The sequence below is a fragment of the Pelecanus crispus genome, chromosome 6 (genome assembly GCF_030463565.1).
Source record: "Pelecanus crispus isolate bPelCri1 chromosome 6, bPelCri1.pri, whole genome shotgun sequence".
Taxonomy (NCBI): domain Eukaryota; kingdom Metazoa; phylum Chordata; class Aves; order Pelecaniformes; family Pelecanidae; genus Pelecanus; species Pelecanus crispus.
This window is the reverse complement of record NC_134648.1, coordinates 31044134-31060817: the sequence shown is the minus strand read 5'-3', so window position 1 is coordinate 31060817 and position 16684 is coordinate 31044134. Positions and strand designations below refer to the sequence as shown.

Below are 16684 nucleotides of genomic sequence, written 5' to 3'. Positions count from 1 at the left end.
TAAGGCTGTGTAACACTAATGTGGTGTGTATATAGACAAGTGTATGTAGGGGGGAAAAAAAGCAGTTGAATTAGTTTAAAAGATGTATAGCATTCCACTCCGCAACCAAATAAGATATAAAGGCACAACCAGTTTATTTCCAGTATACTTGCTTTGGCTGGTATTCACTAAAAGTAAAGCTCCTCCAATTGATGGTACTATTCCACCACATGACAAAATTAATGCAGGCCATGCCCGAGTCTTGGAACATTTTTTTGGCATATAACTATACTTGACTTGCAAGCACAGGACTGTTGAAAATTCTTTGCTTTTGAAATTCTGAATTTATATGCATTTATGTATTTAAATACATTACAAAAATAGTGCATGTTTTGCCATTCAAATGTTCAGACGGTGCAGAACATCTTATTCAAGTATAAGGAAGGTTTTGTTCTCAGGGTCGTGGCTGTATCAAGTGAATGCTGGTGAACAACATGAAATAGAGAAGAGTGGGAGAGGTAACGGTCACTGTCACATCCAGATCGCAGTCCCAGAACAATCTGGGCATCAGTCTGCAAATGGTTTAATAGTAATGAAGCCAGGTTGCAAGGGACATGACATCTGCACGCGAGTATGTACCGATACCTGTTGGAGCTGGTTTTCTTTGGATGTAAATTGGTGTGACTAGGTGCTTATGATGTATCTGTGCGTTTCTTTTAAATATTGTTAGGGGAAATGTGTGTTGGGTTTTGGGGATTTTGTTGGTTGGTTGTTGGTTTCCCCCCTCTCCTCCTCCACAGAGAGTACGAGACCAGCAGTATTTAAATAGGTCTCTTCTTTGAAACTATAGGTGGCACTTGCTCACTTCTGGGAGTGGCAGAAAAATTGGAAGAAAAACTTCCAAGGTTTGCTTTTTGTCAGTACATTTTCTGTATTTTTCTTTTTTTAAACCCTTAACAGTATTCTGTAATTAAACTGTATAGTTCCTTTGTTTCAGTTCACTTTAGAAAAATAAACCAGGTTTGAAACAAGTTTGTCTTACAACTTTTTATTTGGAAATTGAGTCTGTGTTCTATTTGGTCTGCTGGGAGATGCTGGCAGAGGACTGGCCCCCTCTCCAGCACTGGAGCTTACGTCATTCATCTGGAGCAAGATTCTTCCAAGCAGTGATGCATTATCACAAATCAGTGAGGTACGATGTGGAACATGCCAGCTCTTCTGAGCCAGAGACAGCTCAGGAGCACTTACGTTATATTTCCACAACTGAAATAATCTGGGTCCATCCAGTCCTGTGAGTAGACAGACAGAAAAAATGGCAATATATCAGATAATGGAAGGAGGGAGGGAAGTGAAGGCAGCAAGTCTGGGATGCAGAAGAGTAGTCTAGAGTGTGCCTGTGTGCAGGATGCAAACTAGTTGCTAAAGGCACCCTTCTCAGACACTGAGCTGCAAGTTTTACTTCCAAGAAGTAAACCTCTGGCTGGAACTATAATTATAATGGAATAAGGATTTCCAGACAGGGACTTAACAGTGTAGCTGCCATCTGTGCCACTATATTGCTTTAAGTAGCAAAACTTTGCTGGGTAAACATGGCTGCAACTTTCCCTTGTTGTCTTTTGGCAACGGCATAAAGAAAATAATTAGACTGGAATGGAGTCATCGCTCATTGATGCACAAGATTGAAAATGCAATTTTCTTAAAGGAGAAAAAAGTTGTTTTTTTTTTTTTAAATTACCTGCAAGACCTTGACATGCTGCTCAGTGCTGGCACTCGTTTTCTAAGCTTGGTAGTAACGTGTGACAGAATCACGTACATTTCTTAAACAGCATAATTGCTGTTTGTAGTTAGGGATGGTAAGTACCATAACTAGTTAAGGACAACACTGTAGTGAAGTTTTACTGGGGCAGTAGCAATGATCTTATTTCCTCGTAACTGTGGTACCTACCTCTGTGACACACAGCTTAGTCAGGAAGCGCAAATTTCTATCTCTAGGCAGTAAGTGATACGGATTAATCATTCATTTAATGACTTACTGTAAATGTACTACTTAATGCGTCTGGGGAGACAGCGGTGCTCAGCAGCCAATGGCTCCACCGTGTTTACATTGCAAAGTGTCCGCACAATTAACTTTCCAGGCCTGTTTTGTCCTGGCCTCCTGTGATGCAATTCTCCAAGCATGACGGAGGCCATGTGGTAAAATGCACGTAGCTCCCCCGAGCACCCACTTCTTGCCCGTGTTGCTTGTTAACCGTGACGGTGCGCCGGCTCCACCGCCGTCGGCACCTCAGCGCTCCCGTCAGTCTCGGGGTCGGCCGGGCCGGGCACCTGCCGCCTTCTGCGTGTTCTGAGGGGAAGCCTCGCTGCGCTCCCGGCCGGGGTGAGGGGGCAGCTCCCTGCCTGCCCCCCGCGCGGGCGGAGAGGGCCCCGGCCGCCCGCCCGCCGGCCACGGGAGGCGGTGAGCTGGCGGGGCGGGGGCCAGGGGGCCCGGGAAGCCGTGCCCGCCCCGCAGCCCCACCGCCCTTCCGGCGGCTCAAGGGCGAGAGGGCGTCACTTCCGGTACACATCCACCTCCCCGCGCCAGCATCGCGAGAGCCCACCCCGCCTCACGCGAGACTCGCTAGCTCACCCGGCCGCTTCGGCCGAGTCCCTTCGGCAATTTCCGTCACCACCAGACTCTACCAATCGGCCGCAGGAGCGCATCGATGGGAGCGGGCCCCCCGCGGCCTGCGTGTGGGGTCGGCGGCCGCGGTGTGGGCGCGGGGTCCGCGCGGCGGCTGCGGCGACGTGAACGGGGCGGCGGGGCCGAGGCGCGGGACCGGGGCGGCGGGGAGGTATGCGGGGCTCGATTGTTCAGGCCTGGCCATGGCGCCTCTCCTCCCCCCCGCCATGGCTCCCCGTGTCCCTGCTCCTCTCCTCTCAGTGAGCGAAAGTGGCCGCCGCCGCCGTCCCAACGCCCGCAGCCGCCGCCTCCTCCTCAGCAGCAGCGCGGGCGCCATCTTGGCGAGGCAGGAGTCGAGAGCGCCCCGCGGCAGGAGACAGGCCGCGCCAGCCCCGGCAACGCGGGGCGAGAGGCCGGGTGGAGCGAGCGGGGGAGCGAGCCCAGGAGACACCCCCAGCCCCCCGCCGCCGCGGCCGCCGCGCCGAAGCCGGGCCCGCTACCCAGGTGAGCCACCGCGGCGACCGAGCAAGGACACGCCGGGCGGGGGCTACGGGAGGCGGTAGCGGGGCCCTGCCCGGGCAGGCCGCGGCTTCACACCACACCGCCGCCACCACCCCCACCCCCCCCCCCCCCGCTAAGCGGCGACCGCAGCAGCCGGGCCTCTTCTTAAAGGGACAGGCCCCTTCCCCGCCCTGCCCGCCGGATGCGCCCCGGTATACCGGCGCGGGAGCCGCCCCTCCCCCGCCCGGAGCGGAGCGGCCGCCGGGCCCCCGACACACGCGGGGGGGGGGGGGGGGGCGGGGGCGTGGGGGGAGGGGGCGCGCGCGCGCGCGGCGGCGGGCCGGGGCGGGGGCGCCGCCGCCGTGCACCTGCGGGCGCACGTGCGCGCGGGGGGCGGCGGCGCGTGCGCGGGGGGGGGGGGGGCGCGCGGCGGGGGCGGCGGGGCCGCGTCACGGGGAGAGCGGCCGCTTCTGCGGCCCGGCCCGGTGCCCCGGCGGCCTCCTGGCGGCAGCGGCGCCCGCTGGGCTTATGGGCACCGTCCGCCCCGCCGCCGGGCGGGTCCCGCCCGCTCCCCTCGGGGCGCCGGGCGCGGAGGTGTCAGAGCGGGGACTTGGGGCCGGAGCTGCCGCCGGCTGCCGAGGGAAGGGCGGCCTCTGGGCGCTGCCGGCCCGGGCAGCCCCGCGCGCGCACCGTCCGCATGATGCAACGCTGCTGCTAACATCTCCGAGACTTCGCCTCAGCGTCAGCTTCTGCCCGGCAGCGCCTGGCTCCGCCAAGGCCCGGGCTCGTAACCGGCTCCGGCTCCGGCTCCGGCCGGACAGCGGCCGGCATCTGCGGGACGGTGCTGCGTGCCACATCGGGGACGCTGTTGTTGACAAGTCCGTACTAGGTGTATATAAAGCATAGATTAATGTTCGGTTCGCACTGGTGAGTGAGCGCGTGCGCTGGAAAATACCTCCTTAAAGCTGGTGGTGTGTAAAGTCTAATCCCCTTTCACCGCAGCCACGTAGCCTAATCCAATCTCTGCCGCGATTAGTGTTACTTGGCAGTACACATTCTTTGTGTTACCCTGTCGCTGATCTTGCGTGCTGAGTTTCCCTCTCAGCAGTGTTGCAGATGATAATAATCGATTCCTTGAGATTGTTTTCTTCTTTGCGTGAAGAAAATGGTGCAAGTCGAGGTCCTTTTTTATAGTGAAATGTCTTTACGTGCATTGTTAGAGTTTTAGTTTTCCTCTCACGTGAGCAAATCTACTGTCTGGATTTGTACAGCACATCTGATACGCCTGTATGTGACCAACACTCATCTCTTTTTAACTTACATTAGTCGGAAATTATGTATTTGTGCTGTCATTCCTTTAATGCATACGTATAAGAGTAGGTCATGACATCCAGAGGTTGGTAAGATAGTGAGGGAAAAGTACAAGAAATAGGAGTGTAGCTTGAACCTTTTCCCGATGTTTAAGGAAATTCCCTGTAATTCACTCCTAGTCCATCTCTCACACGTGTATTTTTAAAGTGCTTAAAATACTGCCTTGCATTTCTGCACTGTTTAAACGAGTAGGTTTTGTTCTATTTGGATATAATGTAATAAGCTGTAAATTCTATAATGAGCGTGCTATTTGACAAGCAAAATTACATGCTAGGGATTGTTTTAGATGGCAAGGGGAAAATGGTCCTCTTAGAGCTTTCTTGGACATAGTTCCCTGTTCGTGGTCTGGGGTGAAGGGAGTGAAAACCAAACAAAACGGAAAACATCCATGCAGTTTGCATTTCATGTACACAGAGAGAGGAGGAGTGAAGCAATGGCAATGTACGAGGGTGACAGTTGGTGCTGTTACCTAGTGCAGAGAGTATGGATGCATCCTCAGAGGTCTCCATAACTACCCGTTAACTGCCCTTTTGGGACAAGACTTACTCCAATTGAACAGTTAAATAGTTAGGTTTGTTTGTCTGCTAGTCATTTTTCTGCCAGTTTAAACATGGAAGCAGAGCCATGACATGCCAAGTTCTGTGTTTGGTATGTCTTAAGGTATTCTGTCATTCACTTATACATACGCTTCTGGTAAAATTTTTGTAGAGCTGTATAACTTTTTTCCTTTTTTAAATAATAAATTAGGCTCTGTCTGCGACTGTTATTTCGGCAATTAGAAAATTCAAAGCCTGTGTCCCACTGGCTCTTCTCTGTATTTAAAAGCCATTAAAAGGTGGAACAGAGATCAATGAAATGCTGTCTCATTCCTTGGAAAACAATATAAAACCTTACCATAAAAGCAAAACGGTGAAGTAAAGTACTGTATATAGGACAGTATCTAGTTTTAACTAGATTTCATTACTTGGAAAAGCAATTAAAATGGCTTCTTTTTTATTTCAAACTGAAATGGCGTGAACTCATGCTTCAGTTGTATGTACATGTCTTTTATTCATTCAGCTTGAGTTTTGTGGAGATTGAGGGCTTTGGGTTTGTATGAAATACCCTCCTATCTGCTTTTTTTTAAAGCAATAATCTCCTATGTATCATAGTTATATTTAAGCCACTGTCATAAAAAAGACTGTATAGAGATTATGTTTTGCTTTAAGATCTGTATTGGTCTAGACCTATAGTGTACTCTGGAAAATGGTTGTCGGTGTAACTATACATTTATCAAAGCAAGCTAAAATGTGAGGGGGAAAGAAGAGCATGTAATTCTCCTTCAAGCAAAATACCTCGTCAGGCTTTTTTATGCCACCACAATTGTCTGTATTGGAGATTATATGCTTATAAATAAATCTGACAAAAATAGACCTAACTGATATTACTGTACTAATGTAAGTTTTCCACATAGATCTTGACTTCTGTGTGGATATGTGTGTTTGTGTCAGGGGTTATTCTGGAGATGTTGCTACAGGAAATCCTTACAATATTCTGCTATTCTGATGAGAGTTGTATGTCTCAATTGTAACTTTCTTCAAGAAAGAAAAGTGTCTCAGGTGTGTCTCAGTATCAGTTTGGAAAAATCTCTCTTAATAAGTTGGTGTCAAAATGTAAAGCACGAAAAGACCATGTGTGGAAAAAAACAGAAAACTGCTAAAATTGTGGAGGAACTAAAACAGCATAGAAGGTTGTATTCTTGTCCCCGGTTTTTCATCTTGCTTTATGGATAGAACTTCCAATGCTGTAAATAGGGATATAAGGGGTACCTGTTTTCTGTGTGTAAACTGGGATGTCAGGGTTTTGTCCACTTGAATCGTTTGTCAGTGTGCTTACATCAGTTGGATGGAGGAGTGGTAAGAAACTCTGCTATTGTGGGCTGAAATATTTGAACAAATAAGTGTGCTGATAACCTGCCGCCTGGTAACACTTCATGTACATGTACTTAGTGTGTGGTGGGCAAGACCGTTTGAATTAGTTTTACCTCACTGATTTGCCTTGCATTTGTCATAGGCTAAGAAGGGGTACTGTGGATTAGCTGCTGTGTTGTACCTTATACCTCCATGGCAGCTTGGGTTTGTGTATGTGCCCTCAGCTACGAGTGTAGTTGTTATCATCATTTACTGTAAGGTTTGATGTGTTAGGTGTAAAGAGAAGAAAAAGTTATCCTTTGGGCCTTACCTGAAGTGTAGGGATGCCAGCAACTGAAGGAAAAAACCAAAAAAACCCAGAAAAAAACCAACAAAAAACCCCAAGACTCCTGGAGGAAAAAGTACTATTTCAAACAGCTGTACACAGCAAATCCTTTCTAGCTTGCAGCTAGGCACAAGTGCCAAACTCTGCACATGCTGTCTATGGGGCTCCTGCTTTAAATTGGTATCAGTAGCAAACACTTGTCAGACTTCATTCAGAAATAGCCAGTGGATAGCTGTTTAAACTGGGAGAATCTACTTTTAAAGCTAAGCTGCTTCGTGAGAGCAGTGGTTTTGCTGTTTGGTTGGTGCGGGTCGGTGGGTATAAAACTTAGAAGCCTTGTTATAAAACAGAACTCTGCTCTCTAAGGACATCCTTGGAGGATTCTACTCCAATGCTGGGTGTTTGCTCACTGACTAGACATTGTAATGGGCAGACTTGAAAAACAGAGTGAAGAAACCACACACCTACATTACCATTGAAATAAGCAATGTGATTTAAAACAGGGTAGGGAAGGCTTCTTCAGAACTGAACTTAGATCTTTTTTAAAAAAATATGTGATTATGAAGGTTATTTGTATGAAGTTGATATATATATAACTAAACTCATATTGTGCTGGTGGTATTTTATTTGTGCCTTTAATAATTCAGAGGGCCACATGATACACCTCAATGGTTTCAGTGTGAGCTTCTGATTAAGAAAGAATGTTAGAGGATTCAAAGTGCAGCATTTGTTTCCAAATGCCAGTTTTCTAAACTGTTACAACTCTAGGGGAGATGAAGGGAGAAAGCAAATAACTACTGAATTTGATACTGAAACTTAACATAAAATTGGCGTATATTGGTAAGAAAGTTATGATGGCAGAAGGATTACTCTGCAGCATCCAGTCATTTCACCACCCCGTAACATGAGTATTTACCTAAATGTTACAATCAGTAATGAAAACATTTTTCAAATCTGTATTTCTGCAATATTCCTTAAACTGAGTAGGCAAAAGGATAAATTTGTTTCAAAAATGGCAAAGAAGAGTGGAATTAATGTCATTACCCTGTAAATCCACTGAAGCAATGTCTTGGTAACATCCTGAGCACTGTTACCTACTGTAGTGGATCAGGCTGTTGTGTGCCTCTCACTTATTTGTTCCCATCTTCTCTTGCTTCAATATTCAAGCAGTTTTTGGCATCTTTGTTTCTTAAAAACTAGAGTGGGAAGAGAAGAACAGAGAATAAAGAAGAATCTGTCAAGTAGCTTCCCGTATTACTACTGTGACCAGCAGAGAAGCACTGTGGGACTGTTAGCATATAAATAAATGAAAGGCTGAATTCAATGGCTGAGCTATTCTCTATTCAATATGCCTGTGTAACACTTAGTAAATTTGTTTTGGGCATTGTTAATACATTTAAGAATTGTTTAGCTCTCCCCTGTTTATTTGTTTATTTGGTAGGCGGGATACAGATAAGTAACTGTTTTGAGGACAAGAGTAATTAACTTAGCACATACAGGAGCCTCTTGGGACAATTAAAATAGAAGACAAGCAAAAGCTTGTCTCTTTCTACGGGTGAAATGTGGAGTACTTGTACTATGTCAGCACAAGGAGGACTTTCTTAAATGCAGAAATGTAAGGTTTCCTGATCTGGGAAGTAATATTTAAGAATATAGGTATCTGAAAAAAGTACAAATGGGAAGGTACTTAGCATGTGCATATGCTAAGTGTGCATGCTCAGCATAGTGTACACAACAAGGGGATTTAATGTGTTAAAATATGGAATGAAACCTACTCTTTGCAGTTACTGCAGTCATTGCAGACAGAGGGTATTACCATTTGCCTGGGATCTCTGTGCAGTAGGAATGAGCCACTACTGAGAAAGTATCTTAGCTTTCTAATTACTAAACACATCTGATAGCTTCTTCTTTTCATAGACGCTCTTTTATCTTACTAGTAAAGACATAGTCTTCTGCTGGGTTATCTGCTAAGCTGTATGAGCCTGGAGCCAGCTGAGCACCGCTGCCTGTGCGGAGGACAGGCTCTGATCCAGTCCGGTGGATCCACTTATGCCAGCACTTAGGCAGGTGCGTCTGGGCAGCTAGAAAAGCATCCAGTTACTCATTTTAGAGCAGGAATATGATTGTGTTTGGTTTGCATCTGGCCTGTTTGCTGTCCTGCAATTAAAAACTTGACCTCAAATCTATCTTAATTCTTTGCCTTTATTTTGCTGTTAAGCTTGTATAGTTTTGTGAGGGTAAGGCTCATTGGGGTGCAAAAGAGCACATTTGGTTTGTTAGCTTCCTCAGAGGCAGTGAATCCAAATGAAGTCCTGTGTGCTTTGTGCCCCTTGGAGCACATTTCTTTCCCACAGTGCCTCGAGGACAGGCAATGCTACCCAGTGTTGAGTTTTGGGAGGTTTTCTGCAGACAGGTGAAAGATGCCTTGTGGTTCTGAGCAAAATCGTTAAACAGTGGTTGTACGTGACATTTTGGCTGGGAAAGTAAAATAATACCATGTTCACATAACACATGCCGTTGTTGGTGGATACATTTTGAAATGGGGTGATAAAAGGGTTCACCGTACTTTTTCTGGTGTGATACTAGGGACTGAATCTTGCTCCTATAATATATACTGTTTTTACTGGTGCTCTGAAAGAAAACCACTTTCACCTTCTTGGTGTCCTTTTCTATCTCCTCCTGAATGATTTGTTCCATCAGAGACACAAGTTTCACGTTTCCTCTCATTTTCTAACCTCTTTACTTTCTTCATGGCCGTGTCTCTTGAAAGACAGTTTTTTATTTTAGGGTGGGGTTTTTTCAGGTGGCTGTTAAGCAATATGACATATGTAGATGAAGGTTTCTTGGAAAACATGGATCTTAATACCCTTATCATAGGGAAAGCTTTCAGGTGCTTTGTTCTGTCTCTTAACCTCTGCTGGAAATGGGTATTTGGTAACAGAGCTCAATCATTCCATTGCTGTCAGGTGTACGAAGATGTAGCATACAGAAAGCTGAACCTACATAGCTTCAGTCTAAAAATAATTTTTAAATGAGGGCTGTTACTCCATCTGACAATTTCTGGCACGCTGTTGTTTGTTCTGCATGGGTAAAGATGTTAACTGAAGGCTAGGTGTTTATTAAGAAATAATAAAATTTTCTCTTGTTCAACCACAGCCATTAGTCTCAAGATGGTAATCACTTACATTTTTTTTTCAACTTTAGAAGTTCTGAATCTGTTCTGTAATTTTTGAGGATAAAAGACTTGGAAAAAGTTAGATGCTGGTTTTCAGGCTGTATACCTGAAGAGAGAACAATTTGAAGACCAGATGCTCAATCTGTGTTTTCACTTATATAAGCTTAAAACAATTTAGTCATTAACAATTTAATAATTGAACAAATGTAAAATGTTTTGCAGTAAATTAATGTGAAGTTTGCTTCAGGTTTTGTAGTATTTTTAAGAAGTCATAGAAACCAGAAGAATCCTTCAGAAGAACAATTAATCTTTCAAAAGCTGACTGGTTTTATTGTTGTCCTCCACCAAAAGCAAAAGCTTAAGGCATGTATTTATTAGTAAATGTTACGATATTTAGGGTATTGACAGTACTTTTGTTTATACAGTAACAACTCTGACTTTCAAAATAATTTAAAATTATCTTTCTCACTATTATTATAAAAATGGTGGCATCTTTTGTAATCGAAGAAAAATAAAATTCCAGTTGACGGAGCTATTACTGTAACAGTTGTTATGACGTATTTTGTAGTTGAAGGAAAATAAAACTGCAATTGACAAAGCAATAAAATCTTTTGATAGTTTTGTTTTTAAAGTATGTATTATGCAAATATTGCAGGGAGGATGCAGGTCTTTTAAGAATCTAAAATCCTGAGAGCAAATTAAAAAATGAAAGACAGGCAGGCTATTTTTACTAGTTGAAAAAACATAAAGCTAGAGTATGTTCTAAATTTGTAAATATAAAAAGTATGTAATAAACTGATAATTATGTGTTACTTTTTCTTTAATAAAGATAGTAGTTGAATTTTAGAATGGAGGTTTTTTTGGTCAAGTATTTGTAGCTTGTTTGCCAACAGGTAAGAGTAACATTGCTTTAAAGTAAAGAAAAAGTCTTACAAGTATTCTGTAGATTACGGCTGTGAACTGAATGGTAAAAAGAATGGAAGAACACTATTTTCAGTAGTTTCTCCTTTTTGGAGTAAGTTTATATGTCTGATTCAACTTAATAATTTAATTGCTTTCGTTCAACTTTCACAATACATGGCTCCCCTCTGTTCAGAGTTAAACATGTTATCTTTAATAGTCATGAAAGTTTACTTTTAGATATTCAAGGACTGGCTTCATTGTACTTTGCATTTCTGTCACCACTTGGATTATCATACTAGGTCAGTGCAGTGCTTATTCCTATCAAACGGCATCCGTGAAGTCACAAACCAGAAAACCAAGAATCCAGTTTTTGGTTATGGTAATATTGTGATGGAAAGTTTAGTGTGAATTTCTGTTTGTTTGTTTGTTTAATGTATCTATTAACTGTAACCTAAGCTTTTTGCCCAGAACTACCTCCGTTATGTGTTCTGCAAAATATTAGCACTTGGTGTAGCATGCAGTACATTTGTCTGCTCACCACGTTTGTTCCTTTCAGAGGTGGTGGTGGTGGTAATGATGACTGTTGTTTCTTCTTAACAGCTGTGTGTTCAGAGGCACCTGTGCATGAGGAGAAGTTTGTTCTATGGCCTCAGAGCTGAATGCCAGGGAGGATGGCAGCTGCTCAGAGCTGGCAAAACCCCTTTATCTGCAATATCTGGAGAAAGCTCTGCAACTGGATCAGTTTTTACGACAGACATCTGCCATCTTTAACAGGAGTATATCCAGGTACCAAAACCTTTTCCATTTTTCATTGGGAATACCAAGGAAAGACAAGCATTTTTGTTATATTGCTCGCAGGTAACACCATGTTAAGGGTTTAGTGGTGACTTGTTCATTATAAACTCTTCTCCTTCAAAGATTTTGCACTGTGCTTTTCTTGGCTCACACTGATAATTCAGTGCATTGCCAGCCCACGTACAAATTAGCACTATGTTTTAAAGCTGGTTTTCGTACCTGAGTGGCCAAAACTTTCTTGGTCTGCAAAAGTAGGATGAACAAGCACTAAGTCGATTTTCCAGGGAGATGGCCTGTAGCCATAAGTGAAATGCAAAGACAGTTGTCAGATGCAGAATTTGTATGTAAGAAAGATGTAGCAGTGAGAAGTAAGTCATCAAGGTACATTTCTGTCCCAGAACAGTTTACGTTTAATTTCATCGGTGTTTTGGAATTGTAGAGTTACGGAACCGATAACTGCATGGGTAATAGATAACAAGCATATTTACAAGCAAGTAGTAAGATCCACACGAGGAGTAGAAAAAGTGTAGCTTTATGTTTCTCACATGTACAGTAGTGGCTGAGAATGACAATGTTGTGCTTTGGTTTGACTTGATGTTAGTTTCTTGCTTAGTTCATGCTTCTCAAATTAGGTAACTCGTTAAAGACTGAAGGTGCAGGTTAATAGCATAGCCAGGATGGTCTGATGATTAACTACTGCTGAGGGGTTAATGGGAAATTATTAACAGGAATATTTCTAATGTGTAAAATTACATCTGAAGCTGTCTCAATTCTCCAACCTTTAGACAAATGGCCGCATGTAAGAAAGTTGCATGGGTATCTCCTCTTTTGAATATTTTCCTTTCATTGTCACCATATTATGTATCTTCTTGCAGCGATGAAAGTGAAGATGGATTGGATGACAATCCTTTGTTGCCTCAGTCTGGGGATCCCCTAATGCAAGTTAAGGAAGAGCCTCCAAACTCTTTGCTTGGGGAGTCTTCTGGAGCAGGGAATTCCGGGATGCTGAACACACATTCCCTGAATGGAGTACTGCAGCCAGGTAGACATGCACTAGGTTGATTCTCTGCTTTCTTTGGGATAGGGTGGGAAAAGCATTATTTCTTAAGAACTTTCTTTTTATTTTTTTTGCTGAACAGAACCAAAGTCTGAAAAAGGGAGCTTGTATAACTTTTCCAAACTGAAGAAAAGCAGAAAGTGGCTGAAGGTAAGAATATTGGAAAGAAATGCAGCTATTATGAAATCTGTGAGTAGAGTTCCAGTGAACACCCTGTAGACAGTGGTGAGTGATTCTGTCTTGTCATCTGACATAGATCATGATGTGGAAACATGTAAGCAAGCAGACGGCAACAAGAAAATAAGTTGAGCACTGGTCAGAGCGTTATCACAAATTATCACAAATACAATTTCCAAATACAGTAAGTTTATAGTAGGTTTGTTTGTTCTCATCTCGGTAGTCCATTTAAATTTACTTTATGTGTACTACTGAGAGCTCAGACTATTGTGTTTTAAGAGCTGCCCTAAATCATGTGATGCAATTTAATTGATGCAAAATCTCACACTAAAAAAGAGGCATAAGGTGATACAGAGATGTGGTAATATTTTGTGTTGCTGAAAAGAGGGCTCCAAATGAATTCTTTAGTCTTGTTCTATATTGCCTTGTTGTTGGCTGCACTATTTTTTTGAGGTAACTGGAGCTAGTGTCCCTTGCTAAGAAGAAAGGAAGGGGTTTTTTTGTTTGGGTTTTGGTTTTCTTTGGGTTTTTTTACATTAAGAAAAAAACACTTACCAAAGCAAAAAAAAAGACATCCTACAGAGGCTTCTCATCTTAGAAATGGAAAGAAAGAAGAGTATGTGACAGCTGATAATGAATATTGTATTAGACTTTGGATAGAACAAAACAGAACTCTAGTCTCTGTAGATTTGAGACTTCTGTTCATTGTGTAGCAAAACGGACAGTAGGCATTTCCATTTTGGTGAGCAGCAGCATTTTAGTTAAATTTCACAGTGTGTATACATTCAGAAACTTGAAGTAATTTTAGTTCACTGTCCAAATTAAAAGGAGCTATTATGACATATATTAAACAGACATTTGGGACTCAGCTGAAAATTTGTTTCTAAGATGAACTCAGTACAAGGTCCAAATGAGGATGGAAGGAGAGAGCGGAATGGTGGCTTTATGCTATCTTTGCGTTTTCATTTTACTGTAACCTTCTCTAGTTAGCACAAACAGGTTGACAAGAGGTCAGACAAGAGCCAAACCTGCTGCACTTGATGCAGGTGGAAGTGGTAGAATAACAGGACAAACCACAAATGGGGTAGGAAAGTACCTGCGACAATAAATCACAAAATGTCCCTACTGGTATCCTGGATTTTCTCACTGTTGCTTTTCTGAGACAGAATCTTTCTGATAGATTTGAGGTCAAGTTTTTAATTGCAGGACAGCAAACAGACAAAGTAGATTCTAAAATTACTTCACTATCACCAAACTAACAGAAAGCTACCTCCCTCCAAATCAAAAAATGTGTTCTGGATTCACTGCTACACACTATTGTACCTCAGAAAACTATTTCCCATTTGAGGCATTTAAGATGGAAGACACTTTGTAAATGCTAAGTATTGTTGTTGGGCCAGACCTGCAGCCCTTTGTTAGGTAAAGGCTCAAGAGTGCTTTGCATAAATAAACAATTCAGTATAGGGACTTGTGATTGTTAAATTAGTTTCCATTTATTCTTGTTAGAGTATCCTTCTGAGTGATGACTCCAGTGACACAGATTCACCAAGTGATGAGGATGGAGAGGAGGAAGAAGAATTTTCTCTTTCAAGGGAGGAACTTCACAATATGCTGAGATTACACAAATATAAGAAACTGCATCAAAGTAAATACAGCAAAGACAAAGAGGTAAAAATCCAGAATTTTTACACTTCCTTGATTTTTATTCTTTCTTGTAATGGTGTTATTTTACCTGCTCTTACATTTTTATCAAAACCATAATATTTTGTAGACTGGAAAATATCCTGTTGTTTGGTAGACTGGAACAATCTAACATCAGTTTCAGACAAGGGTTATTTAATTAATTACATACAGACTGAAAAGCTGTTGATGCCTTATGCTGAGAATCTGCCAATAATTTGTGTAGCTAGTACTGGCAGATGTGTTATATGTAACTTCCACAACGCTCTGTCCTAGTCACTGAGGTGAAAACTGAGGTGCTGTGGGTTAAATCCTAATACAGGTAGTAGCTGCTGTTCAAGACTACAATTGTCTATTTAAACCTAAAGCAGGATACTTGCATAATCATTGAGGTGATGAGTAGTAAGGTGATGTTTACCTTCTTGAAAGGGAGTTCCTAGTTTTCTTCCTTACTGTTTTCTGTCATTCTTTGGGGTTTTACCTGACTTTCTTTTTTTCTTTCTTACCTTTCTTTTTTATTTTGAATTTTCTTCTCATTCTCTTTTTTCCCTTCTTATAAGAAAACAGTCTGCCACATTTCTGCATTTTTCTTAATATTAGGCCAAATTCTATGACTGTTTTGATTCCAGTAATATATTTATTCAAATTATAAGGGCTTCTGCAGAAATTCTTTTCATTTCTGTTTTAAATTGCACCAGAAAGTAGTCTCAGATGAAGGAAGTCATCCTATTCTGCTATCAGAGGATATGTCTGAAAATTGAAATTTGTCTTCTTGTTCCATATTCCTTTGAAATTTCTCCAGAAGAGTGAAGAAATATTTTCCCACCCAGGTCTTTGCTTATGTCCCCTTCTTTCCTTTGTTTACTTGTTAAGTTCTAAACCAAGGTTGTGTTAGCTTCTTGAAATAGTACATAACTACACAAATATTCTTACACCCAATTTTTACACAGGTCATAACTTTTGTTAGATTTTACACAAATATTTATTTGCAAACTGGTAAGAAATAATATCCAGTGGAAATAACCAGGTTATTTTCAGAATAGCAGTACACAGTTATGAGCAGGGGAAACACATCTATCCAAAAAAGTTTGTTTATGCTAATGTTTTCACCTTTCAAACATCTTTTGTTAACTTAATAGTGTGCTTATGTTTTAAATAGTTAATTTCTGACCTGTACTATCTTTAATTCGCCTGTTTATACATAACCTGTGTATAGTTCTTTAATATTTTAGTTGAATAATGCTTGGAATATACTGATATTTTTTGTAATTTTGGGAAGAAAATGCTGAGGCAGCTATATTTTTACTTGACAAACTGAATGTTTAAGTTGTTTGTCCTTGTGGAAATCTTTTAAATGCCTTTTATCTAAACTCATCCTCTTACATCATTTGGAATGATAAAGTACAACACATGTGTAACTTGGGAATGCAAGTAAAACAAATAGGAGGTCCATGATTGGACCACTTCATGTAATGTGCCGCCTTGCTGGGCAGCACCCCTGTGGAAAAGATAGATCGGTATGTTTTGAAAGTGTAAGCTTCACTGCCTGCTCTTCCCATCTTTCTTAACTGGGTGGGCTTGGCTCCCTGTGTAGAACTTGGAGGCCACCTCTGGGAGCAGTGGTTTCCCTTTGGACACTGTGTGATACTTGATAACAATACTAAATATGGAGAAGTGCATGTCTTCTGATCTCTTATTTATGATCAAGATCTGAACTTGTTCACCTGCTCTCTCTGTTATCTGCTATACCTGTTTTCCATTACTGTGCTCATTTACATCCACTTCAGTTGCAGCAATATCAGTACTACAGTGCAGGACTACTGTCAACACATGATCCTTACTACGAGCAGCAGCGCCACCTGCTAGGGCCCAAGAAAAAGAAGTTTAAAGAAGAGAAAAAATTAAAAGGTAAAGTCACTAACCTTGTGTTTTTAAATGGCAGCTGTGATTAAACTACTTTCCTTCATTATTTCCTTTGAATAAACATAAATATTAAAAACTTCTGGGTTTTGCATGGAAACATCCAGTTCGGTCAAAGAAAAAAATCTTCAGAAAATGTGGTGCTTTATCTTCTGGCTTCTAGAAAGCTAGGAATGTGAATTGAGAGTTCATGGCGTTAGATTTTCTTTGTGGACCTCTGGATCTAGAATGA

General features: G+C 42.3%; 1 protein-coding gene across 1 annotated transcript in view; it reads left to right on the top strand.

The window, feature by feature from the left end:
* Positions 1-11429: 11429 nt before the first annotated feature.
* Positions 11430-16684, top strand: part of INO80 (INO80 complex ATPase subunit) — a 60071-nt gene continuing 54816 nt past the window's right edge. Inside the window, exons 1-5 of the mRNA XM_009490662.2 lie at positions 11430-11609; positions 12494-12660; positions 12758-12825; positions 14359-14520; positions 16320-16440. Coding sequence (XP_009488937.1) covers positions 11467-11609; positions 12494-12660; positions 12758-12825; positions 14359-14520; positions 16320-16440 — 661 coding nt within the window. The 5' untranslated portion in view covers positions 11430-11466. The remainder of the gene's footprint in view (positions 11610-12493; positions 12661-12757; positions 12826-14358; positions 14521-16319; positions 16441-16684) is intronic.